This window comes from Podarcis bocagei, assembly GCF_964188305.1.
Source record: "Podarcis bocagei genome assembly, chromosome: 2".
Taxonomy (NCBI): domain Eukaryota; kingdom Metazoa; phylum Chordata; class Lepidosauria; order Squamata; family Lacertidae; genus Podarcis; species Podarcis bocagei.
The window spans coordinates 53,241,674-53,266,383 of record NC_138126.1 but is presented as its reverse complement, the minus strand read 5'-3'; the positions used below and the strand labels follow the sequence as shown (position 1 = coordinate 53,266,383).

At 46.2% G+C, this 24,710-nt stretch overlaps 1 protein-coding gene across 4 annotated transcripts in view; it reads left to right on the top strand.

The window, feature by feature from the left end:
* The window catches only part of CFAP92 (cilia and flagella associated protein 92 (putative)), a 58,895-nt gene that overhangs the window by 4,054 nt on the left and 30,131 nt on the right, over positions 1-24,710 (top strand). For 3 of the 4 annotated variants that reach the window (XM_081175942.1, XM_081175945.1, XM_081175944.1), the window contains 5 exons: positions 1,730-1,923; positions 7,117-7,179; positions 9,458-9,665; positions 10,642-10,767; positions 13,574-13,676. In XM_081175942.1, the coding sequence (XP_081032068.1) occupies positions 1,730-1,923; positions 7,117-7,179; positions 9,458-9,665; positions 10,642-10,767; positions 13,574-13,676 (694 nt within the window). The remainder of the gene's footprint in view (positions 1-1,729; positions 1,924-7,116; positions 7,180-9,457; positions 9,666-10,641; positions 10,768-13,573; positions 13,677-24,710) is intronic. The other variant, XM_081175943.1, reaches the window with a different exon arrangement.

Genomic DNA, 24,710 nt, shown 5'->3' with positions numbered 1-24,710 from the left:
CGCGGAGCTGCCTGCGCTCCAGGGCTTCTTGCAGCTCCGCGCCACCCTCCCGATCCCGGCGCGAAGCTGCGCGGGGCTCCGGAGGGCGGCGCGGAGCTGCCTGCGCTCCAGGGCTTCTTGCAGCTCCGCGCCACCCTCCCGATCCCGGCGCGAAGCTGCGCAGGGCTCTGGAGGGTGGCGCGGAGCTGCCTGCGCTCCAGGGCTTCTTGCAGCTCCGCGCCACCCTCCCGATCCCGGCGCGAAGCTGCGCGGGGCTCCGGAGGGCGGCGCGGAGCTGCCTGCGCTCCAGGGCTTCTTGCAGCTCCGCGCCACCCTCCCGATCCCGGCGCGAAGCTGCGCGGAGCTCCGGAGGGTGGTGGGGAGCTGCCTGTGCTCCAGGGCTTCTTGCAGCTCCGCGCCACCCTCCCGATCCCGGCGCGGAGCTGCGCGGGGCTCCAGAGGGTGGCGCGGAGCTGCAAGAAGCCCTGGAGCACAGGCACCTCCGCGCCACCCTCCCGATCCCGGCGCGAAGCTGCGCGGGGCTCCGGAGGGTGGCGCGGAGCTGCCTGTGCTCCAGGGCTTCTTACAGCTCCGCGCCACCCTCCCGATCCCGGCGCGAAGCTGCGCGGAGCTCCGGAGGGTGGCGCGGAGCTGCCTGCGCTCCAGGGCTTCTTGCAGCTCCGCGCCACCCTCCCGATCCCGGTGCGAAGCTGCGCGGGGCTCCGGAGGGCGGCGCGGAGCTGCCTGCGCTCCAGGGCTTCTTGCAGCTCCGCGCCACCCTCCCGATCCCGGCGCGAAGCTGTCTCTCTCTTCTAGCTTGGGGATGGCTGCGCAAACCTGGGGGGGAAATAAATTTTTTTCCCTTGATTTCCCCCCCAAAAAACTTGGTGCGTCCTATGGGCCGGTGCGTCCTATAGGGCGAAAAATACGGTATGTAAAAGCCTTGTTCTGCATTGCCCAATGGTTACATTGCTGGTTGTCTCACAGTTGGTAGTGATGCAGAGTACCTACTATTTTTGAGTTCTTGTCAGTGCCCACACGTTGGCATATTGTGTGACTGGGCTGATTGCCCCAAGTCTTGTATATTTGTGAGCCTGAAACTGGCATAATTTTTAGTTCATGTGTTCTCTTGTCTTAATAGTTTAAGGTGTGGATCCCTCCATTATGGAGCATCATGCTCTGTTAACACCTTCCTGGGCCTGATTTGGCCCTTTGTAGCTGCCACTCTCTTGTTCCTTTAGCATCTTCCAATAGTGTGGGCTTCCTTACACATTCTCACAGTCATAGTACCACAAGACTGTTGTTTTTCAGCAACGTGCTTAACATGTTTTCCTTCTGGAAAGGAAAAATTAGGTTAGGCTTGTGGCTGGTGTAGATAAATACTTTATATTGGAATGGTTTTTGCTAACTCTTGAAGTTTGAAGAATTGGGAACGATTATCGTGTATCATGCCTACAGAATTTAGGAACTAATGCTCCTGCTCAGCTTGGGAACTACCTTTGAGAAAGGATTTTGGGAAGAGAGTTACTGGTTTTGCCAGGGAGGTAAACTGAATGTACAACTTCCACTAGAAATGAAGGCCAGATCCTAGCAGGGACCCCAACAGCTCTGCCGAAGATGTGTGTGTTCATATGTGTGTGAGAAAAATAAGATTCTTGGAAAGATTTGTTTACATAAAATGTGGAAAATGGTATTTTGTAACAGTTGGATTCTCTTCCCACTTCCAATTTCTCTTGGGGTATTTTTCTAGCAAATAAGCCTGTGATGGCCTCTAGACAAGATATTTCAAGAACAGCATCTAAAATGAGAGACATGTATATTCCAAAAATGCATCGTTTTTATCATATTGAATATTTTCTTCTGCCCGATGATGTTGAACCCCGAAAATTAGATTTGGTGCTATTTGGTCCAGTGGCTAAACTGTTTCTGGAATCAGAATCTAAGGTAAGAAGAACAAGCAACATTTACTAATATTACTGAAATCTGAGGAAAGGGGTTACTGCATAGCAATTTAATCCTATATGGTTGGTCTCCTTCGATTCCAGACTGGTTTCAAAGGATTTTTGAAATACTTACTCTGTGTTCTTCTGAGGTTTCTATAAAACAACTTATAGCAAACGTTTATGTACAAAATACTGCCCTGATTGTCAGTAGATATTCCGAAAGTTATTTTCTTTGTCTCCAGCTTCAGTACATATGACAATAACCTGGACTATATCTTATCAGGTGAACCTAGCATCTGTTCCCATGTGTCTCTTCTGAATCTGTTTCCCACTAACTTCAGGGGGTTCAGTAGATCCAGGTCACTTATTGTTGACTAGATTTCAGCTAGTTTCAGAAACTTGGCTCAGTGGTAAAGCACATGATCTGCATGCAGAAAGTTCCAGGTAGTTTCCCTGGTATCTTTACTTGAGACCCTGGAAAGCCACCTGTGACCCTCCACATGTTGTTGACTCAAATTCCCAGCAGCCCTAGCTAGCATAGCAGCCAGTGGTAAGGGCTGAATTCCAGCAACATCTAGAGACCACAAGTTCCCACTCCCTGGGCTAGATAGGCTACATAGACAAATATTTGCTCCTGGCATCAGACAGCGTCCTATGTTACTGTTGATATGCAGCGAGAGGAGATTATGATTTGTTTCTTGAAAAGTTCAGCTGTGTTTGTTTGTTACACATCTTTCCTACTCCTCCTTCAGGAAGCTTAGGGCGTCTTATATAAGAATCACTCAGCCCCTGAACAGGCAGAAACCTGACACAGCCTTCACAGGCCACTTCCTGGCCTGTTCTCTAGTTTTAAGTCCTGTTTTTCAGCTGGAACATGTGCAAGTAATCTATGGATTCTGAAGAAGTTAGATACCAACATAGCAATTTAAGCAGCTTTAGAAATAATAGCCATTAATTTCAAATAGTGCTTTTCCACGCTGATACAAATGGTATTCTGATTTTGGAGTGTCTGTATACTTAGGCAAGGACTGAACTCCGTTGAGCAGCCTTCGTCAACCTGGTGCTTTCCAGGTGTTTAGGACTACGATTTTCATCTGCCCCAGCTGGCACAGGGCTCATAGGAGTTTTAGTACAAAGCATTTGAAGGGCATCTGGTTGGGGAGGCTGCTGCCAATTATTCAATTATTCTGCAGTTTTAAAGCATAACTATATTCCCCGTAACATTTATGCCAGGCAACCCCCAAACTCGGCCCTCCAGATGTTTTGGGAGTACAACTCCCATCATCCCTAGCTAACAGGACCAGTGGTTGGGGATGTTGTCCCAAAACATCTGGAGGGCTGAGTTTGGGGATGCCAGATTTATGCAGTCATCCTATTCATATGAAATTTGGGAAGGGGGAGCTGCTTGCTGTGGTTTACAGACTACTCGGCTCAGAATAAGAATCACAGAGCTACCACAGCCTGAACAATTGGAGTAAAAGTAGTGACACGCCCCTGTTTCTAAACCCACACAGTTTCCAAACATTTTTCTAGTAAATAAAACAAAGTTTTTAGATTGAAGGTTGAAATTATTTTGAAAAAGTAAGTATTCTTGTCAAGTACATCTTTTGTTGGTAACTTGCTGCGTCTGCTTGGATTTTAGGAGGCTTAATCTTTCTGATTTCACACAGGAAAAGATGAGTAGGCAGATTATGCAGGTGTAATTATAGAATTGGGGTGTTTGGAAGGGAAGCGGTTGCATGAGGGGTTGTTTGACTTAAAAATTATTCCTGCAATCAAGATGGTTTGTATTTTATCACTATGGCATTCACTACAAAGAATTCCATTAAGTGGGAGAATAGTAGGCGCCCACCTTCGTTCCCACTCCCAGCTCACAATGTTATGTATTTCCTGTGGCCTTCCAAATGTTGCTAGACTATCACTCCCATTATCCCTGGGTACTGATCATGCCAACTGAGGCTGACAGGAGTTAGGCAACATCTGACAGTGTTGCTATCCATTTCCTGGATTGTCCAAGGCAGTCTGGTTGGATAGGCTTCTTTGGCCACTGAGAACAAACTAAAAGCGGCTGCAGGTCAGTGGAGAGGCCTGACGGACTGCAGTATTGAAAGCCTGACGTTCTCCGCCATGGTGTTTCCACAGTGGATATCCCTCCTTTGGCTGCTATGAGTGCTGCTGAGGAAGAGAGATGTGCACTTCGTGTGGTACGTGCCCATCCCCCATTGCTAAAAGCAGCTTCAGGGGGCACCCTCCTCTTCAGTGCATTCTCATACTACAGTTTTCTCCCCTCAAAGCTGTTTTAAAGCTTTGATAAAAGACCTCAAGAGATACTATCACAGATCTCTGAAACCCATTTTCCTGTGGGATTCTCACACCTCCTATCCAATTTTAACTCCTGCCATTCTTGATGTTTAAAATCAGAACAAAAGTAAAGCTTTCCTTTTTAAGAGGGAAGTGTTATTTCTCTCATAATTGGGTTTGTAAATCACTACTATTGACTCTGCCTTTTCGGTGGTTTGCAAACCTGATTGTGAGAGAAACACCACTTCCCTAATCCATTCAGGTGGTGGCTCCTGTACAGTTTAAGAAAACAATCAAAATTAGTAGCAGCTGCTTCTTTTACCGTATTTTGCGCCCCATAAGACGCTCCGGCCCATAAGACGCACCTAGTTTTTTGGGGGGGAAATAAAGGAAAAAAATTATTTCCCCCCCAGGCGCGGGGCTGGGGCAGCCCGAGCTTCCCCCGACCCCAGCCCGCAAACAGGCAGCTCTCTGCAAGCCGTGGGAGCCCAGCGGTGGTTCCCGCTGCTTGCGGAGAGATCCGCGAAGCCTGCCGGCGCTGGGATCAGCGCGGGCAGGCTTCGGGATGCCTGCAACTCTCCCCAAGCAGCGGGAACGTTCCCGCTGCTTGCGGAGAGATCCGCGAAGCCTGCCGGCGCTGGGATCAGCGCGGGCAGGCTTCGGGATGCCTGCAACTCTCCCCAAGCAGCGGGAACGTTCCCGCTGCTTGCGGAGAGATCCGCGAAGCCTGCCGGCGCTGGGATCAGCGCGGGCAGGCTTCGGGATGCCTGCAACTCTCCCCAAGCAGCGGGAACGTTCCCGCTGCTTGCGGAGAGATCCGCGAAGCCTGCCGGCGCTGGGATCAGCGCGGGCAGGCTTCGGGATGCCTGCAACTCTCTCCAAGCAGCGGGAACGTTCCCGCTGCTTGCGGAGAGATCCGCGAAGCCTGCCGGCGCTGGGATCAGCGCGGGCAGGCTTCGGGATGCCTGCAACTCTCCCCAAGCAGCGGGAACGTTCCCGCTGCTTGCGGAGAGATCCGCGAAGCCTGCCGGCGCTGGGATCAGCGCGGGCAGGCTTCGGGATGCCTGCAACTCTCCCCAAGCAGCGGGAACGTTCCCGCTGCTTGCGGAGAGATCCGCGAAGCCTGCCGGCGCTGGGATCAGCGCGGGCAGGCTTCGGGATGCCTGCAACTCTCCCCAAGCAGCGGGAACGTTCCCGCTGCTTGCGGAGAGATCCGCGAAGCCTGCCGGCGCTGGGATCAGCGCGGGCAGGCTTCGGGATGCCTGCAACTCTCCCCAAGCAGCGGGAACGTTCCCGCTGCTTGCGGAGAGATCCGCGAAGCCTGCAGGCGCTGGGATCAGCGCGCGCAGGCTTCGGGATGCCTGCAACTCTCCCCAAGCAGCGGGAACGTTCCCGCTGCTTGCGGAGAGATCCGCGAAGCCTGCCGGCGCTGGGATCAGCGCGGGCAGGCTTCGGGATGCCTGCAACTCTCCCCAAGCAGCGGGAACGTTCCCGCTGCTTGCGGAGAGATCCGCGAAGCCTGCACGCGCTGGGATCAGCACGGGCAGGCTTTGGGATGCCTGCAACTCTCCCCAAGCAGCGGGAACGTTCCCGCTGCTTGCGGAGAGATCCGCGAAGCCTGCCGGCGCTGGGATCAGCGCGCGCAGGCTTCGGGATGCCGGCAACTCTCCCCAAGCAGCGGGAACGTTCCCGCTGCTTGCGGAGAGATCCGCGAAGCCTGCCGGCGCTGGGATCAGCGCGGGCAGGCTTCGGGATGCCTGCAACTCTCCCCAAGCAGCGGGAACGTTCCCGCTGCTTGCGGAGAGATCCGCGAAGCCTGCAGGCGCTGGGATCAGCGCGCGCAGGCTTCGGGATGCCTGCAACTCTCCCCAAGCAGCGGGAACGTTCCCGCTGCTTGCGGAGAGATCCGCGAAGCCTGCCGGCGCTGGGATCAGCGCGGGCAGGCTTCGGGATGCCTGCAACTCTCCCCAAGCAGCGGGAACGTTCCCGCTGCTTGCGGAGAGATCCGCGAAGCCTGCACGCGCTGGGATCAGCACGGGCAGGCTTTGGGATGCCTGCAACTCTCCCCAAGCAGCGGGAACGTTCCCGCTGCTTGCGGAGAGATCCGCGAAGCCTGCCGGCGCTGGGATCAGCGCGCGCAGGCTTCGGGATGCCGGCAACTCTCCCCAAGCAGCGGGAACATTCCCGCTGCTTGGGGAGAGGTCCGCGAAGCCTGGAGAGCGAGAGGGGTCGGTGCGCACCTACCGCTCTCGCTCTCCAGGCTTCAGCGAAAGCCTGCATTCGCCCCATAAGACGCACCCACATTTCCCCTTCATTTTTGGAGGGGGAAAAGTGCGTCTTATAGGGCGAAAAATACGGTAATTCTGCATGCATGTGTCACAATAGTTCCTGTGCCCGGGGATACAGCAATGATTGTGCTGTGCTGTCCTTCCTCTGCTTCCCTCCCCTCCCTTCCCCAAATTATATTGTAATAAAGAGAGCTTGGAGAGAGCCTGAGTAGGGGAGGGAGGGAACGGAGAAAAGGGGGAGCAGGGATTGTGAAGCAGGGGCAGCAGTCTGGATGGTGGGAAACAGTTGGCACAAGAAATTGGGATATTAATAATAATAATTATTATAATACCCCACCCATCCTACTGGGTTTCCCCAGCCACTCTGAGCAGCTCCAGCCACTCTGGGAGGCTTTGGGAGAATCCGTACAGGCCATATAGGTTTTGGGAAAGATTAGAGTGGTGAATGCTTTGGAGGGGTGTTGTTGGGAAGGGAAAGCTCTTGTAGTGTAGTTTGTATGAGATGCATAACTGAAACATGCTGCTGTACCTCTTTACATTTTTACTTTCCCCCTGTCTCTTCCTTTCCTTTGCTCTTGCTTCTTTCTTCCTATTCACTCTATCAGCCAGGGACTCCAAAAGACAGTGAGCGGCCCAAGTCGAAAAAGGCATCCGCGCTGCATATTTCAGTGAGTGCGTATAAGATTGTAAGACAGCTCTAGAAATGCGTTTATGCCTGCTAAATCTGAGGTGGAGAATGTAGGAGCTTGCTATCCTGTTGGCCTGTGCTCAGGGATGGTGGCAGAACACTCTCTCATGTGGTGGCGCCATTTAATCACGACTGTTCCATTGATGCTGAACTAGAAAGATGTGGCCAGGCACCATGTTCCATTCCAAGGAATTGCTGATTATATTTGGCTATTAGCAGTGAGACTAGAGAGCGCCGTAGTTTCTCTTAACGAACATTGCTTTCTTAATGATAGTGTTTTGTTATGACATCACACAATACCTATTGCCAAAGGCTCTCTTCAGGCAATAATGAAACCATAATGATATCACTGTGTACTATATAGGACTATTCCCTGGAGGAAAGTGGGGAGCAAAGGTGACTTGCCGATTTCCCCTTCCTCTTTCGCTCCTGAGAGGCTGCTCCAGAGGGTTGGAGTATCGTCTGGAATAGCATGGGAATTAGCATAGAAGGCTGCAGAGGGAACTGTTGAAAAATGCTTCTCTTCCCTACTTCCCTCTAACAAGATGTTGTCTCTTTGTTCGTTTGCTACAGCTGATCTCCAAATATAGCAAGAAAATGGTAAACTTGTGGAATAAGATGGCAAATGCTATTGGACTTTGGACTCTACCATATTTTGCTCCTACCCCTTAGAATATATTTTCTCTCTCCTGTAAATCCAAACCAGTACCTTTTCCTCATTATGATCCCATGAACTTCAGCTTTAGTTTTGCAAAAATAAAATTCACAGGATCTGAGCGCAGCAGGAAAAGTGGGATTTCTCATAGGTATAAGGCAGCTTCAGATGGCTATGAATCATAGTTTTGGGTGAAGGCAAATCACCAGAACACAACCTTCATAGTAAGATATGACTCAGTATTTTGAGAGAATTCAATTTTTTTCTAGCCCTGCTCAATCTTAATGTGGATTTTAATAGTTAAGAATATTGCAGTTTTATGTCTTTCCAGTTGGTGGCAAGGGGAGGAATAACTAATGCCTTTAAAAATTCATTATTTCTTCTCTTTAATGTTTTGGTGTTTCTTACAATATATTTTCAAGCTCCAGTAAAGTTGTCAGGCTTTTGTGGCTTGTAAGCATGTTTGGAAAAACCACTGTGGGCGCCACCACAAAATGATTGCTGTTAGAGCCCTACAAGTCACAAAAGGCTATTGCCCAGTCACAAAGGTGAAATGGTTTTCCCATAAAACAAGGTAGAGGTTGAGTCTGAGGCCCAAACCACTGTTTGACCCTAAAAAGGACAATGGAATGCTCCTCACATAAAGATCAAACACACCCCACAATCCAGCAATCACATTCCAGCAAAACTACAAGCCACACCACGTTGTAACCACATGCAAGATAAAATGCTCCACTGCTCCACACTGCCCCCCTCCTACCCCCAACCTGGAAAATCGAGGATCTCACTCATATGCTCCTGATGGTGATATCCCATTGAATCAAATAGGGCCCTTTTCCTTTTTTGGAAAGGAAATTTTCAAAACTTGAGGACTGATCCAGGTTAGGACATAGGGCATTAAGGGCCTTTAACTCTCTGGCCTCCTACTGTGGTCTCAATTCAAACTGGCTCCCTTCCCAAACCTGCAATTTACAATATAGAAAAGGACCCGTTTGGTTCAGTAAGACCTCTTTTTGCAATGCAAGGTGGGCCTAGTCAAATTCAGGACTGCAGCGGAGGCAAAGAGATAAAATTCTCCTACCCTAAAGCTCTAGGATACTGATGCTGACAATAGGTAAAAATGCTTCTTGGCTTCTGTTACTCCCCCCTGCTACAGGTTTTCTTCCACCACACTCCACTGACCCACAACAACTCCCTGCTTATGATGCTGAAGTCCCTTTATGTCCCAGCCCCCCCTTTTTTAAAAAAGCCAAATTGGGCTGCCCTCATGCAGGAAAGCAAAGGCCAGGCCTTTAACAACTCTGACCACTCTCTCTTCCTTTGTGTGCTTCTGTGGCACATGGAGCCCAGAGACATAATGTGGGAAAATAGGGGATAGAGTGGAGCAATTGGAGGGTAAAATAAAATTAAAAGGCACCAAAAACCAGGATGTCCAGGAGGGCTTTGGTGGGTAATAAAGAAGGGACAGTAGTTCTTGGCAACCACTGTAAGTTGCCCAGTTTATACATCTTAAGTTTCTTTTGAAATGCAAAAAGAATAATTGTGGCCCCTAATGTATTTTTTTTAAAAAATCCTGTGTTTGTTTTTTAAATTAAAAAAATAGGTTGTGAGACCATGGCTTGAACATGACCAGATATGGGTGTCATGGAATCATAGTGTTGAAATTAATGTTACCACCGACTTTCTAATGAAGCTAAGAGATCATAGTATAAAGCTGAGATTATGGGACACCAAGGATAAGGTTTGTTCAAAAGCCAAGTATAGTAAAGCAAAGACTGCTGCACCACCATCGGATCAAGGATCTCTTGAAGGTAAGCAGAGTATTTAAGTAATAAAATACTTTATAAATGCTATATGCAGATAAAGGAATTAGCAGTTTGGTTTTCCAACTGAGTGCAGTGATGCATTTGTGACATAGCTAAAATGGGTTTTCCTCCCATTTTGCATGGTTTAAAAAAAACAAAAACCTGAAGAATGTCCTTGGAGGGCACAGGCTGCTGTGGTTAACCCTGAGCTGGTCTCGGTTTTGTCACTGCCTAGATGCAAGACTACATTGAAGCCCCATCCAAATCAGTTGAAAGATTCCCATCAGATTTTGTCCAATTTTCTTCTAAAACTTTATGAGAAAAGAGATTCCTCCACAGATGCTGATGGTCTCTTGCAAGTTGCAGGAGTCAGAACTGCCAGATTCCATGTGTAAAATCAGTTTTAAAACGGATTCCTCCTCCATCCTACTCCTGAGTACCCAATATATTTGCCTCCCATGCAAATATCTGTTGGTGAACTCTTGAGGCTTTGCTAGTATAGATATATTTTACTTTGCAGAAAACCCCCCAGAAAGCTTCTGTTCTTATTTAGGGTTTTGTTGGGAACATAGCCTGGTAGGCTTCAGGGATGATTGCTTTGTAAGGTGAATCAGAAAAACTGGATACCGGGCCTTCTTCACACATAACATTAATCCATATTCAGAAATAAAACATAGAACAGTTCCTTTTGCTCTCCTGTTTGGAAGAAACAACCAGAAGGCTTGGCTTAGCATTATGAGTGAACCAGGGATTGTGCCCTCCCCAACACACACACACACACACACACACACACACACACACACAGCATCTCTGAGTAGTAAGAGAGGAACAAACCAGCAAACTTCTCATTCATAGTAAGCCATAGTTTAGTTTTGACTATGGCCTCATATATGAATGAGAACATGACAAGGTAACCGCATATTAAGAAACTCATGAGTCCTGAATGTAATTTCTTCTTACCTTTCCTCCCCTCAATGTACAGTAAAGCATATGATTTCGCTTCAAAGGAACTTCCTGGAACAATGTCAACCCAAAGCCAGTTACACAAAAATTAAACCACCAGAAGTGTCCCCCATATCAGAGAAGTCAGCAATTGGCATTATAACAGGTACAGTAGTATAAGCATGGTGCTACATTATCTGACTGTTCTACAGAAACTATGAGCCATCTCACTGTTTCCGCCTTCATTGTCCTATGAACTTGTATGACATGTTACCGTGGTACCTCTGGTTACGAACTTAATTCGTTCTGTAGGTCCGTTCTTAAGATGAAACTGTTCTTATCCTGAGGCGTGCTTTCGCTAATGGGGCCTCCTGCTGCGCGCGTGCCTCTGCTGCACAACTTCCGTTCGCATCCTGGGGCAAAGTTTGTGCCCAGGAGCAACTACTTCCAGGTCAGCGGAGCTCGTAACCTGAACCGTTCGTAACCAGAGGTACCACTGTATTTAGCAACAGTGGGTTGGATCCAGACCTGCTCCTATTGTTGGAAAAGTGGAGATGTCTTTCGCTGATTTGCCTACTCCCCCAGGGCCATCTCCATGTTATTTGGGGGCGGGGAGGTTCCCCAACCCTCTGGAGCAGATCTGCAGCCCCTTCAGGAATCAGCCAAAATTGTCTCCTCCTTTCCTCCATCAGAGGCATTTCTCCACTGGATCAACAGCTTTCTGCAGAGAGAAGGATGCCTTTCATTTGTGGGAGACAAACTCTGACCCGATCCAAGATACTATTTTATAGTCTCTTTTATGGCACAGTTCTGATAGCAGCTCATAACTATTGAAAGTTCAGTAACAATAAAAATAAACATGAAAACTGTGGAGAAAGTAAAAAACAGATTAAAGCTAAAACAGATTTAAAAATCTGGGAAAATAAGATCTTTCTGGCTACAAAATGGCATCAGTGTATTTATCTGGAGAGGATATTCCAAAGTTTGGCTGCTATCTCCTACAATCACCCACCACACCTTACTTCATGGGGGCACTCTTGCTCTCCCATTTTAACTCCGTTTATACTCTGATCCATCCCAACTCATTACCAAGAGTTCTATAACGAAAGCAAGTAAACGTGCAGACAAATGACATTATTGCAGAGTCCCTTTGGCTAAGGAGAATTAATGTGATTATATTTCCATTAACAACCACCTTGTCTTTGGAGTTGTGTAAAATAATTCACTCATTTTAAAAGATTAATTCCAGTTTTAAGTGTTTCCATAATTTTCACGCGGTACATCCACTCAATTCTGTCAAATGCCTCCTTTGCATCAATGAAGTATGTATCTGTAAATGGTCCATTTACAATTGCTCGTATTTATTTGTAAAAGTATTTATATGCCATTCTCTTGCAACACATAAGCAACATAAAAACATTTAAAACCAATACAGAACAATAATTTAAAAAATGGGCTGTTCAAGAAAATTGTAAACAACTGCAGAGGCCTGTAGTCATTAAAGTCTTCAAAAGTCTGAAAGTCACAAGTGAGGATGCCTGCTGAATCACTTCTGGAATAGTGTTCCACAGCTAGGGACTAAATGCCTGACTTCTGGCTGAGGCCAGTTGGGCCTTTGTAATATGGGGGGCAACTCGCGGTGATCTTCAAGATGATCCCAGTGATTGGGCTGGGACACAAGGGCTCAGTTGGTTGGAAATGACTCAAGAACTGTTCAGATAAATTTTGTGTACCTTGAGTTTTCTAAAGGTAACTCAAGAAGAAAAAACTTTATTTAACTCTCATCTGCTTGGCAGGGGGTTGGACTCGATGGCCCTTGTGGTCTCTTCCAACTCTATGATTCTATGATTCTAGAAGTCATTTGAGAAATTTGAAACTATAAAAGGGGATAATTCTAGTTTTAAAGAGAAAATGCACTCTGTCTCACAGCAGGCAACATCTTAGAAAATACATTCTATCCTATTTAAGAGAGGGCCCTGAGAGACCATTGGTTCATCTAGTTCAGTAACATCATGCTGACTGGAAGTGGCTCTCCAGAATTTCAGACAAGAGTCTTTCCCAGGCCTACCTGAAAATACCAGGGACTTTCTTCATCAGTACACATGCTCTACCACTGAACTATGGGCCTTCCATAAGAATGCCTCTTTACGATGGTGCTTTCCAACTCCTGGTTTTATATGTACTGTTATATCATTATCATCATCATCATTGAAAATGTCTTCCATATTAGTGGTTGATTTTGTTTGTTTGCTATCTTTGAGTTTTTATATTGTAAGTTGCCCTGTGATCCTCAGATGAACGGTGGTATAGAACAGTGTTTCCCAAACGTTTTTGGGCAACGGCACACCTGTTTACCGGAAAAAAATCTCGCGGCACACCACCATTAAAGCCCCGCCCCGTGACGTCAGCGCGCAGCGTCACGCCGGGAGGGACGCACAAAAGTGAAAGTTTTTTCCCTCCCCCTTGCCGGGGTGGGAGGAGGCAGCAGAGCGAGGGACTGAGGGACGGCGGCAGCTGAGGCGGCGGCGGCTGTTGTGGTGGTGGCGGCGATAGCGGGCGGAGGAGGGGGCGGCGGCGGGGCTTGAGGAGCCGTCGCCGGGAGTTGCTGCTGCTGCTGTTGCTGCTGCTGCCCGGACATGCCGGCCTCCTCCTCCTCCGCTGTCTCGCGCTCCTCCCTTTTGCGCGCGCTGCCCTGCCGCTCGGCACCACCACCGCGGAGCCGCCCCCGGCTCGACGCGGATCCTCGCCGCCGCCGCCTCTCGCCGCCCGACTCGCCCGCCTCCCTCCCACGGCACACCAGCCGATGTCTCACGGCACAGTAGTGTGCCGCGGAACACCGGTTGGGAAACACTGGTATAGAACTTTAATAAATAAAATAAAAACTTTTAGTCAATTAAGTGCTTTTTAAATTAATTAACCTATGACCAGTTAATCGAACAGTGCAGCCCTAATTAATATTGTATATGTTACAGGTTCTCCTGGTTCGGCTGCAAGCAAGCCTCTGGATGAAGACTCTTTCATTGAACAAAAAACTTCCCGTAAATCTATTGTGGGTGCCCCAGCTCACTCGCTGAGGTAAATCTCTCCAGGGCATAGGGCCATTGGAACAATTTCTGTTTCTACTGGGGCATGCACGTACATCTTTAAAGAAAACTTAAGTCAGCTGTTTTTTCCAGATGTCATGTCATGTCATTTATTTATTGATTTGATTTATATACTCCCAAAAGAACCCAGGGCTGTAATTTATACTTAGACATTGACATCTATAGAACTTGTTTAAGATTGCAAAGTACTTGTAGCTTTAAAATGCAAGACCAATAGCGACGTATTTTGCAGCAAGCAAATTTGTCTCTTTTTCAATATATAAATTGAGTCAACAGCTTTTGTCACTACCAAACTCTTGTTTTCTTGTTTACCGTCTTGATTTGCAACATTTCCCCTTTGGCAAGCTGCCAAAGCACTAGACTTAGTTAAGTTTGTTGGTTTAAAAAAAGCAAGGGGGTTTATCTTGTAGTTTTTAGCTTCTACAAGTCTGGGCAGACAGAGGTAGTGCCTCATTTTCTGAGGCAGAGGATGGTGGCAAGGCTGTCTTCTCTAGCTGGGAGGGCCCAAAGTAAGGTACCGGTGGTTCTTCCCTCGAGGAAGCCGCCCAAAACTTGTCCTCATCTAAGTCCTCAGCCAAACTGCAAAATTTCCAGTGGTGGGTCACAACACATACCCTATTTATGGATCTCATCTTGTCTCCAGTACTTTAATCCAGAAGGTACAAAGGGGGCCAGGACTGCTTGTTGCCACCAGCTCTGTGCCATTTCTCCATAGTGCAACACTTAGTGGCTGCTTTCATGCGCCTCTCCACAATTTTTGTAAGGCAGTGTGGGACTCAAACTGCCGAGGGCTCTTGGCAGCAGGGGCCCAAGTGCTTTATATTCCCAGTGCCACTAAAGCAGCTTCTGGAGACTGAAGTAGTTTCTTGACACTACCTGGTAATGTCTCAAAATGATAATGCAGCTCATCATTGTGGCCAAGCCAGACGGCTGAAGGAACCAATGGATGCATGTTTGACTCTGTATCACTTGTTTGAGTCTGAGCAACATGTTGTGCTCAATAGCTATGCAGGCTTCTCTTCTTGCCTGTCCTCGCCTCATTTGTCCAGTGTGTTTGTGCTACCACCAGCCTGTCTGTGACCTGCATCCAGCCCTTGCTGTTGGTTTATGTCAGGGACGTCCAACTCCCAAGAGACGGCGATCTACTCACAGGGAAAAAATACTGGCAGTGATCAGTGATCTACCCCTTTTTTTTGGGGGGGGGGAGGTGTTTCAGGCTAAAGTTGCTGAGGTTTTTTTAGGGAGGGAAATGTCAGACTACAGTAAAGGGAAAAAGGGTTTAGTCACTCACCAAAAGATTGCTGTGGAAACAATCTGTCTCATAGCCAAAACTACGTCTCCCGTTCGAGCAATCATGTGGAAACGGAGGGCGGGGCGAGGGGGCAGGGGCAGATGCTGTTAGGCAAAAGCAAAGGAAAAGGAGCTTGTGATCAACCAGAACTTCCCAGGGATCGACCCGTCGATCCTGATTGACCTGTTGGACATCCCTGGTTTATATGATGTGAAACGTGACCCTTGTCTTTCCTTGGCTATGTTACCTACCTCTGGCCCTTTGGATCTCAGTCTGCTTGTACCAGGATGGGCAAGTGGCAGCCTGACTCCAAGCTTGGCCAAGGCCTAATATCTGGAAAAAAGCAAGAGGGAAGGAAGCTGGGAGAGGCTGGGTTGCACTCAGTCTAAGTACTCTGTTGGTAGCTAGATAGAGAGACAGAGGCAGCAGCCATAACATGCTCACTTTTTAATCATTGCATCTTGGGATAGATTACAGAGCTGGCTATCGTTTGTTACTTTCTTCCTTTGACATTTTCAGATGACCTTTAATTTCTTGGAAAAATAGGGGGAAATTGAACTTTTGAAAACGTTCTTCATTTCAGGCACATTCCTGTACTTCAGATTTATTGTAGTGCTATTCTCCTTGTCAGCCACCCAGCTGATAGGGTGCTGTAAAGTACAGCTTGATGACGGGCACGCTGTAGGGGTGTATGCAAGTAACATGACTGGTTTTATTTCAAGAGATGTTTTATGAGAGTTGAGAGAGATCCTTAGCATAAAAATGTTTTTCCCCCACCCATACTATCTTGCCAGCCTATCTCAGTGTATATTGGCTGCATTGTGGAGAAGCTGCTAATAGACATTCAGGCAGGTTTTGCATGTGCATCTGGTGCCTTGTAAATCTTTTTCGTTAGCGGCTCTCCCCCTGAACCACAGAGTGGCTTTTATTAGGTGAAAGGAAGCTTGAATGCAGTTTGGCAGGGGAAGGGGCTTCTGAATCGGAAAGATGTGAGGAAGCTCAGGTGAGTGCATAGGACCGTGGACTGCTGCTATCTGTTGCAACTTGGAAAGCGATTCCTAGTAAACAGTCGAATAATGTTCATAGGACAGAGGTGTTGATGTAAAATACTACTTTAAGCCACTGGGTAATATAAATGTTTGTTGCATGGGGTTAAGCTTATTTTGATTTTTGAGAAAATTGTACAGTGTGCTTAATCTCCTCCTGCTGCTATTTTAAGATTTCTTGAATTGCTGCGTCTCCTTTCTTCAACAGTACTTAGTTCCTGCTTTGTAGACTAAATACCCATTTCCTGGTCTTGTCGTTTGAAGTCCATGCCAATTCAATAATTTTCTTATTTTCCCAGTAGGAAAACAGTCTCACAGGATGATAATAAGCATATTAAGAAAAGCCCAAGAGTCCAATTTTTGTAGACATTTTTAAAATACAAGTTACATTATTTTTGACTGGTACTTAGAAAATGGAGTTACACCATTTTATTGCCAGATAACGGGTGTGGTAGATTTGGCATCCGCAAAAACCTTACAGACATAAGGTTTGCAGCCAAACAAAATGTTGTCTTTATCAGGGCAACATCACACATTATGCTATACTGGCCATCGCAGGAATGTTCCCCTGTCATTGCAAACAGATTTGCTGGCACAAATGCTCGGATAGAGCGCCAGAAACTAAAATCCTATTTAAAGTTCATTTAATAGTTCTTTGACTATTAATGATGCTTTGCACTGCAGGACACCCTGATTCTATAATTGGAGGATGGTGGCAGATGGTTGGCATTGACATAAATCACAAGTGGCTTTGTACAAGTTGATCCAAGTTGCTGTATATGTCTAATTCCTCTCATCTAGCTAACATATTCCAAGAACCATTATTCTTGGGAGTTTGTAGGGTAAGGCATGCCAGACATGACATTTCAGTTTCACTAAGTAAGAGCATACTCCGCTGAACAAAACAAAAAACTGAATTAAACCTTCCGAAGAAAAGCTAATGGACAGTAGCTAATAAATCTGGTTCCTTACTTGGTAAAATGTGATAATGCAAAACACTGCAGGTTTCCTTGTCTGTACTTCACATCATTAGCTCCTCATATGTGATGGGGCAATTCACAGTGGAGAGAAGCATCATTTGCAAATTTTGTATTGCTAGATGTTTCCAGGATGGAAGGAGAGTAGAGCAGAAGTGGGACTTATTCTTCTTCTTCTTCTTCTTCTTCATCATCATCATCATCATCATCATCATCATCATCATAGTTTTATTGTTTATACCCTGCCCATCTGGTTGGGTTTCCCCAAGCCACTCCCCAGCCACTTACCATTTATGTCTTGTTCTGGACACTGACATCAGAAAGCAAGTTGGTTGACAATAAAATGCATGGGTACATTTTAAGTGAGGCTTGTAAATACCTTCTTGTGTAGGTAGACATAGTTAGGAAGAAATAACACTAGGCAATTGGGCAGGGGCACTTTTTTGAAATGGAGAGTGCTTAAAGCCTTTTTCTGTCTGGTCATTGATGTGTCACGAGTAACTAAGTGTGGGCAGTTGAAAATGTATAGCAAGGGGGCCATTGCCATTGGAGGCTCACTCTGGCCCAGTTTGCATGACACAGTAACTATGGTGCTGTCATAGTTAATAGTTTACTGTGAATGTTGGGATGGTTCCTGTTTCAGTTCTCCTCTATTACTAGTGGGAACAATAAACTATCATGCCTGGAGTGGGGATTGTGGTTTGCTTCACATGTTTGTTTGAAATGAAACAAGCCTCACCCCCCTATTAACTATGGCTTACTGTGCCGTGTCAACACAGCTGTTGTCCACAGTTTTCTTCGATGAATTTGTGCATGTGGGAAGCATCTGATCTGACTTGGTCTGCTGTTGCCCAAATAATTATCTTAAGGAGGGCATAGCACACAGCCTGCTGTTTCCACAGTAAAACTGCAAGACCAGTGGCTTGTGGGCAACACCCGAATAGGACAAGTAGCAACAAACCCCTGTGAGCCATGAAGTCAAGTACCATAATGTCCGCCATGATGTCTCATAGGTGGGGTACCTTATTAAGTTTGTCATGGGGAAAAGTCAGCTAAAAAAAGAATATTGACATTGTACTGCAATTGATATAATTGGTGATAACAATTAAATAATTTTTTTGCAATGTGTGACATGCTAAAGATCACGAACATATGGTCTTCCAAAAGTCAGAGCTGCAGCCCTATCACATCCACAATTTTGTTACATATATTCAGTAGATTGGGGGGGGGGGTAAAATATGAGTTGCCAGTACTCTTAAATTGATAAAAGTGCTTTGAGTGCCAGCAGAAAAAATCTGCTACTCTGTACCGGTGATTACTGTCACAAAAAAGTCTTGCAAATATCACATCTGGCGAACAACATACATTCTTGGACAGAAATGCTATTTTTGTCTTAGCACACAGTCTTGGTGTGCGTGGGGGATGAAGAACATTTCAACCACAGTATTTCAGGGTTTTTCCTCCCCTTTCAGCTCCAGCAAAAAAATCTCAGTGGGATTGTAAACTCCCACAGATGGTATTGCAACCTCTGTAGTGTTTTGCCTGTAATGGGCAGGTGAGAATTTGTTTCTAAGAAGCCCAGCAATAAATCCGTAATTGTGACAGTTGTAACACGTACCGTGTACCTATTAGCTTCTTGCTTTAATTGCAACACCTGGAGATTCTTATTTATTATTGGTCATCTCAGAAGTATTCCGGCCTGTTGCAGCAGCGTTTGAACTTCCCATTGTTTTAGGCGCATTTTGCGACAGGGAATTTCATAAACGTGAGCAGTTTCTGAGCTCTGAGCCGAAGATTTCAGATTAAAATTGCCACTGTTACTCAGGAGTAAATTCCAACCAACTTCTATGGGGTTTCCTCCTAAGTAAAACGTGCATGGATTGAGGATCTGAAAACTTTCTTTTCTTTTAAACCCAACATGTTTTGTTTAGGTTTTAGTTGCCTTGTTTCATGTACTTTTAATGTATAATGTACTTTTAATTTGAAATACACTAGCCAGTTAGTTACAGTGATGCTTAAAGTCAAAACAAATTTTGGAGTGGGATCACTGAAGGACACTTAAGTCTTAGGTTTGTGAACTGGACACTTTAGATGGGTGTCTGTGCCATCAGTTGTATAGGCCTTTAATATGCATTAATTGCGGTGCCAAAAAGATTTGTTTACATGAAGGAAATGGGGTGTAGGGAGAATCCAAGGCTTGTCTGTAAAGTGGAAGGAAAGGAGGACCTTTTTCTGCCTCCCCACTTCCAACTACTCTCTGAAGACTGCAGAAGGAAGCCTCTTAAGAGTATGAGGGAGGCAGGCAGGGGAAGCATGGCTTTGTTTTTTGAAGGCTTCAGATGAGGACTGGGTCATGTGAAAAATGAACATCAGATTTTAGTTACAGTTCATTCATTTTCAGCTTTGTATTTTTGTTATAAAAAAGTGCACCTATTCCGTTGTTGTACCCGTAACTTAGGTTTAAGGTGCCATTTAGCTCCTAGCTTTCATACCTCAGTTTCTAACATTGTGCTGTAGGAAGATTCATTTCTGCCACTAATGCAAATGAAACCACCATAGTTATTTCAGCTTTGAACTGTAATGTTTCCTATTTCCTACCTGTGTAATAGTTTATATCCACCAGTAAATGTAGGTTTTATTTTATATTTAGGGCGCTCTTGAGGCATAGAACTGATTTTACCATTGTTTTGACTAATGCCTAATTGTGGTACACATTTGAATTACTCAAACACCTTCTGTATGAGAACTGTGTGGGCCACAAGGGGGTAGACTTGGTTTTCTCTTGCCAAGTGGAGATGCTAAAGTATTCGCTGCAATATTTCACACGAAAACAATTTGTTTTTATATGGCATAATAGGGGGAAGTTCTACACTGGTCAACTCTTGGCCATTTCTAGCATATCAAATATGGTTTCCTAAGTTGCAGCCTGTTTCTGACGCTTCATTCTGATTTTGCAATACTTGTAACCCCAGCTCAGTCTTCTCTGCTCCCACTAGTAAAGGAAGTAACTGGAACTCTCAGGGGCAAGGTTTCGAGGTACCATAAGATACATGCAAAAGCCATCATAATGCTACAGTCCCTCTTATCAAATGTGTTTGGATTAACCATTGCTATAGCACCCATACCAGGAGGATTCACATAAGTTCAACAGAGCCTTCTTCCTTCCTCTGCAAGCACACACACAGCAGTGCAACAAGCAGGTAGCACTGTGGTCTAAACCACTGAGCCTCTTGGGCTTGCCGATCAGAAGGTTGGTGGTTCAAATCCCTGCGATGGGGTGAGCTCCCATTGCTCTGTCTCAGTTCCTGCCAAACTAGCAGTTCAAAAGCATGCCAGTCCAAATAGATGGATAGGTGCCGCTGCTGTGGGAAGGTAAACAGCGTTTCTGTGCGCTCTGGTTTCTGTCACAGTGTTTCGTTGCGCCAGAAGCGCTTTAGTCATACCGGCCACATGACCCGCAAAGCTGTCTGTGGACAGATGCTGGCTCCCTCAGCCTGAAAGTGAGATGAACGCTACAACCCCATAGTCGCCTTTGACTGGACTTAACCGTCCAGGGGTGCTTTACCTTTTTACCTCTTAGTGTGGAAGGCACACCCAAGCCCCCTGCTTCCCATAATGGTCCTGTAGCACTGCCTGCATTTGCATGCATGCATACATGTGTGTAGAAACGGGAAAGTTATTTATTCAGATTTGTACCCAACCTTTCCTACAAGGGGAGCTCAAGGTAGCACACATGGTTTCCCCCCTCCCCATTTTATCCACCAACAACCCTGTGAAGTAGGTTTGCTCAGAGACAGTGACTGGCCCATGGTCACTCAGGGAGCTCCATGGCTGCGTCAGGATTTGAACCCTGGTCTCCCAGGTGTGGGTCCATCACTCTAACCACTAAACCGCACTGGTGCTTTGATGGACTTAATGGAAGTCCTAAGTGCATGGGTGTGGCTCCACAATTGGCTTCAACAAAAAGAGATTAATTTTGATTAATTTCATCTCGTCTGCCTGCATATATTTTCTGATATAGGTGATTGAGGGTTGTATCCAACAGTTGTTCCGTTTCCACTTCTCCTTGGCAGAACTTCCCCTTCCTCTCCTCCCCTACACACCTCTCAAATCTGCTCTGGAGAATGGCAGAGGACACCCAGAACATATCTGAGAAGTATGTAGGGTGAGGAGTAGTTCTTTTGCACAAGCAGAAGTCCTTGAATAAATCAGATGATATTGTTAGATGCAGCCCATGGTGTAGGTTGTGAGTAGCTGAATTGTCCTGTGGTCTTGAATGCTAGTCTCGTTTTGTTGTTGTTGCCTGTAAATAAAGTAACATGATATCACTTGGGGTGTGAATGAGAATACTTCATTATGTGGTTATAAATTGTGCCTCATATAATTAAAGTGTTAACTACTGGATCTGACTTGAAAGTAAACTTTGTGATGAAAAAGAATTCTTCATGATATGGTTATAAATTAGACAGATTATGGCTTTCAAATATGACATTTGAATCCTTTAAAAAAGCAAACAGCTTTTCTCCCAGGTGATTTAAGTCAGAATGTCTGAGCTGTAAATTTATGAGGGAGTTGTGCCTTTAGAAATAAAACATTCAAGTTGTGCTAGTCCTTTAATAAAACATAATCTCTTGTTCAGTGATTTCAGGGCATACTAAAAATGCAGATTTCTGGAATTGTACTGTGAAAGAGAGCACCTTGTTAATTTCTGCACTTGACTTGTGGCGTGTTGTTATAATCCTAAATTATATGCATTCATCCACCAGAAGATAGCCACGTGTTGTGAAACTAGATTAGGGTGCAGAGGAATCCTGCATTTGTTCAGAGATTTGTTCTGAACCCCATTATGGTAGCATTATATTCATAACTTCAACAATTTGTATGACTGCACACATTAAGTTGACACACAGTGCTGGGAGCCAATTCAACATCTTGCTTATTTTTAGGCATTGTCCCTTCCATTGTTGTGGACCTTTAAAGGGTTATTTTATTGTATACCCCACTTAGTCCGTCCCCCCTAAGTGATTTGCCAGAAAAAAATCCAGCCTCCGACTACAGTAAAATAAAGATTAAAAATCAATTTAAATAAAATGGTACAGAACAAAGAAGCATTAAGGCTAAAGGAGACAGCACAAAAATAATGGAAATCAGCCTTAAAATTTATCTGCTTGAAAACAAAAAAAACAATTAAAAATAAAGAGAAGAAAATGCACCTGTTTAAAAACAGGAAGAGAGTATGCTTAACAGACCTCCCAAGGGAAACAATTCCAGAATTGCCACCCGAAGAAGGCCCTGTTCCTAGTATTCGCCAACGGGTTATTTAAAAGGCTGGAGTGCAGAGACTCTGATGCTTATTTCAGGGCTTTGGCAGGTTCACGTCAGCAGGTGATCCTTAAATTAAGCTACCCACAGGCAACTCAAGAGTTTTAAAGGTTAACACAACACTTTAAATTGAAACTGGATTTGTGTAATAGGTTCCAACTACCGTACACCTAGAAGATTCTGGCAGCTGTGTTATTTTCTTCTAGTTGCAGTTTCTGAACTGTTTTTAAAGCTAGCCCCGTAGAGAGGATTGCAGTAGTTCAAGCTGGGTGTAATTAATGCATGAGTAACTGAGGACACAAGGGATGCGGGTGGCGCTGTAGTCTAAACCACTGGGCATCTTGGGCTTGCCGATCAGAAGGTTGGCGGTTCGAATCCTTGTGACGGGGTGAGCCCCCGTTGTTCGGTCCCAGCTCCTGCCAACCTAGCAGTTCGAAAGCATGCAAAAAAGTGCAAGTAGATAAATAGGTACTGCTCTGGCGGGGGAAGGAAACAGCGTTTCCGTGCGCTGCTCTGGTTTCAGTGTTCCATTGCGCCAGGAGTGGCTTAGTCATGCTGGCCATGTGACCCAGAAAAACTGTGGACAAACGCCGGCTCCCTCGGCCTGTAAAGCGAGATGAGCGCCGCAACCCCAGAGTCATCTGCAACTGGACTTAACCGTCAGGGGTCCTATACCTTTACCTTTTTTAACTGAGGACACACACCCCACCCATGTAGGATTGTGGTTGGTTAGCCTGCCAGAGAACATGAAAGTTCCCCTCAGTCACTGACAGTACTTAGCATGCAGGGATAATGCTGGATTCAAGCATGCCCTTTTAAATTGAGCTCCACTTACAGAATTGCTTCTTGTGGTATCTTGTATCTGCATTGTTCCCTGTATGTGTAAGAGTGCTGCTCTGTGTAGCTTAGATTGGTCCTGGCTGTGCACGCTGCAGTTCTCATACAGAGGTCCCTGTGCATATAGCAAGTTCTCTTGTGTTGGGAGCGCTGCTGTTACAGGTTTCCAAACTCAGAGGGAGCCCTCTGCTTGTATGTGCAGGAAGTGGGGCTTTTTTGGCCATATGGTGAAGGTCGGGTGGGAGGGAATGTTTCTTGCATTAGTGCAGGTACCCCCAAACTCGGCCCGCCAGATGTTTTGGGACTACAACTCCCATCATCCCTAGCTAACACGATCAGTGGTCAGGGATGATGGGAATTGTAGTCCCAAAACATCTGGAGGGCCGAGTTTGGGGATGCCTGCATTAGTGCCTCACCCTTGATACATATTCATTGAATGTAGGGTTGTCACCTGCCCGTATAATACAGGATTGACCCATTTTTCAGTGTAAAATGCTACGACCTGTATTGATACAGTTTTTCCCCCTGTATTTCAACACTCTCTCTGTCTCCCACGTTAGGAATCCTCTCCAAATGTATGTGTTTGAAAGGGTGTGTAAACGGTTATAGGAACCATAGGACTGTAGAGTTGAAAGGGACCTCAAGAGTCCTTTCGTCCAATCCCCTGCAAATGCAGGAACCTTCTGCCCAACGTGGGGCTTGAACTCATCGCCCTGAGATTAAGAACTCTTCTACCTTCGTAAAGATAAAGTGCTTTATGTGTGTTATAACACTGTGACACCAGATGGCGCTGTGGAATCCTGTTTTTCGCCAACGGGATTTCCCTGTATGAAGTTTACAATGTGCTTAACTGAATCGCTTCTTTGATGTGTCTAGATCTAGCCTAAGAATCTCATGCTCTACTAACTGAGCCATATTTAAGCTCTAGACAGATTTAGAAATTTGTGTGTGTGGAATTCCAGAGGGGGCATCCTGTAAGACAGCAGTAGATCAGAATGGATTGCTTTCACATCAGCGCCAGATGAGGGGGGAATGCCCCCCAACTTCCCTACCCTGCCCTGCCCTGTATTTTGCCAGAACAAAGGTGGCAACCCTAATTGAATGGATGTAGAATGACAGAAAGGGGATTTTAGCAGAGGCACATTTTAATGCAGACTTTGCCAACTTGGTGCCCTCCATATGCTTTTAGTCTAGCACTTCCACCAATCCCAGCCAGCACAGCTGTCTCCCAAAACTTATGTTTTAGAGGTCTTTAAAGGTAAAGGGACCCCTGACCATTAGGTCCAGTCATGGCCGACTCTGGGGTTGCGGCGCTCATCTCGCTTTATTAGCCAAGGGAGCTGGCGTACAGCTTCCGGGTGATGTGGCCAGCATGACTAAGCCGCTTCTGGTGAACCAGAGCAGCGCACGGAAATGCCGTTTACCTTACCGTCGGAGCGGTACCTATTTATCTACTTGCACTTTGATGTGCTTTTGAACTGCTAGGTTGGCAGGAGCAGGGACCGAGCAATGGGGGCTCACCCCGTCGCAGG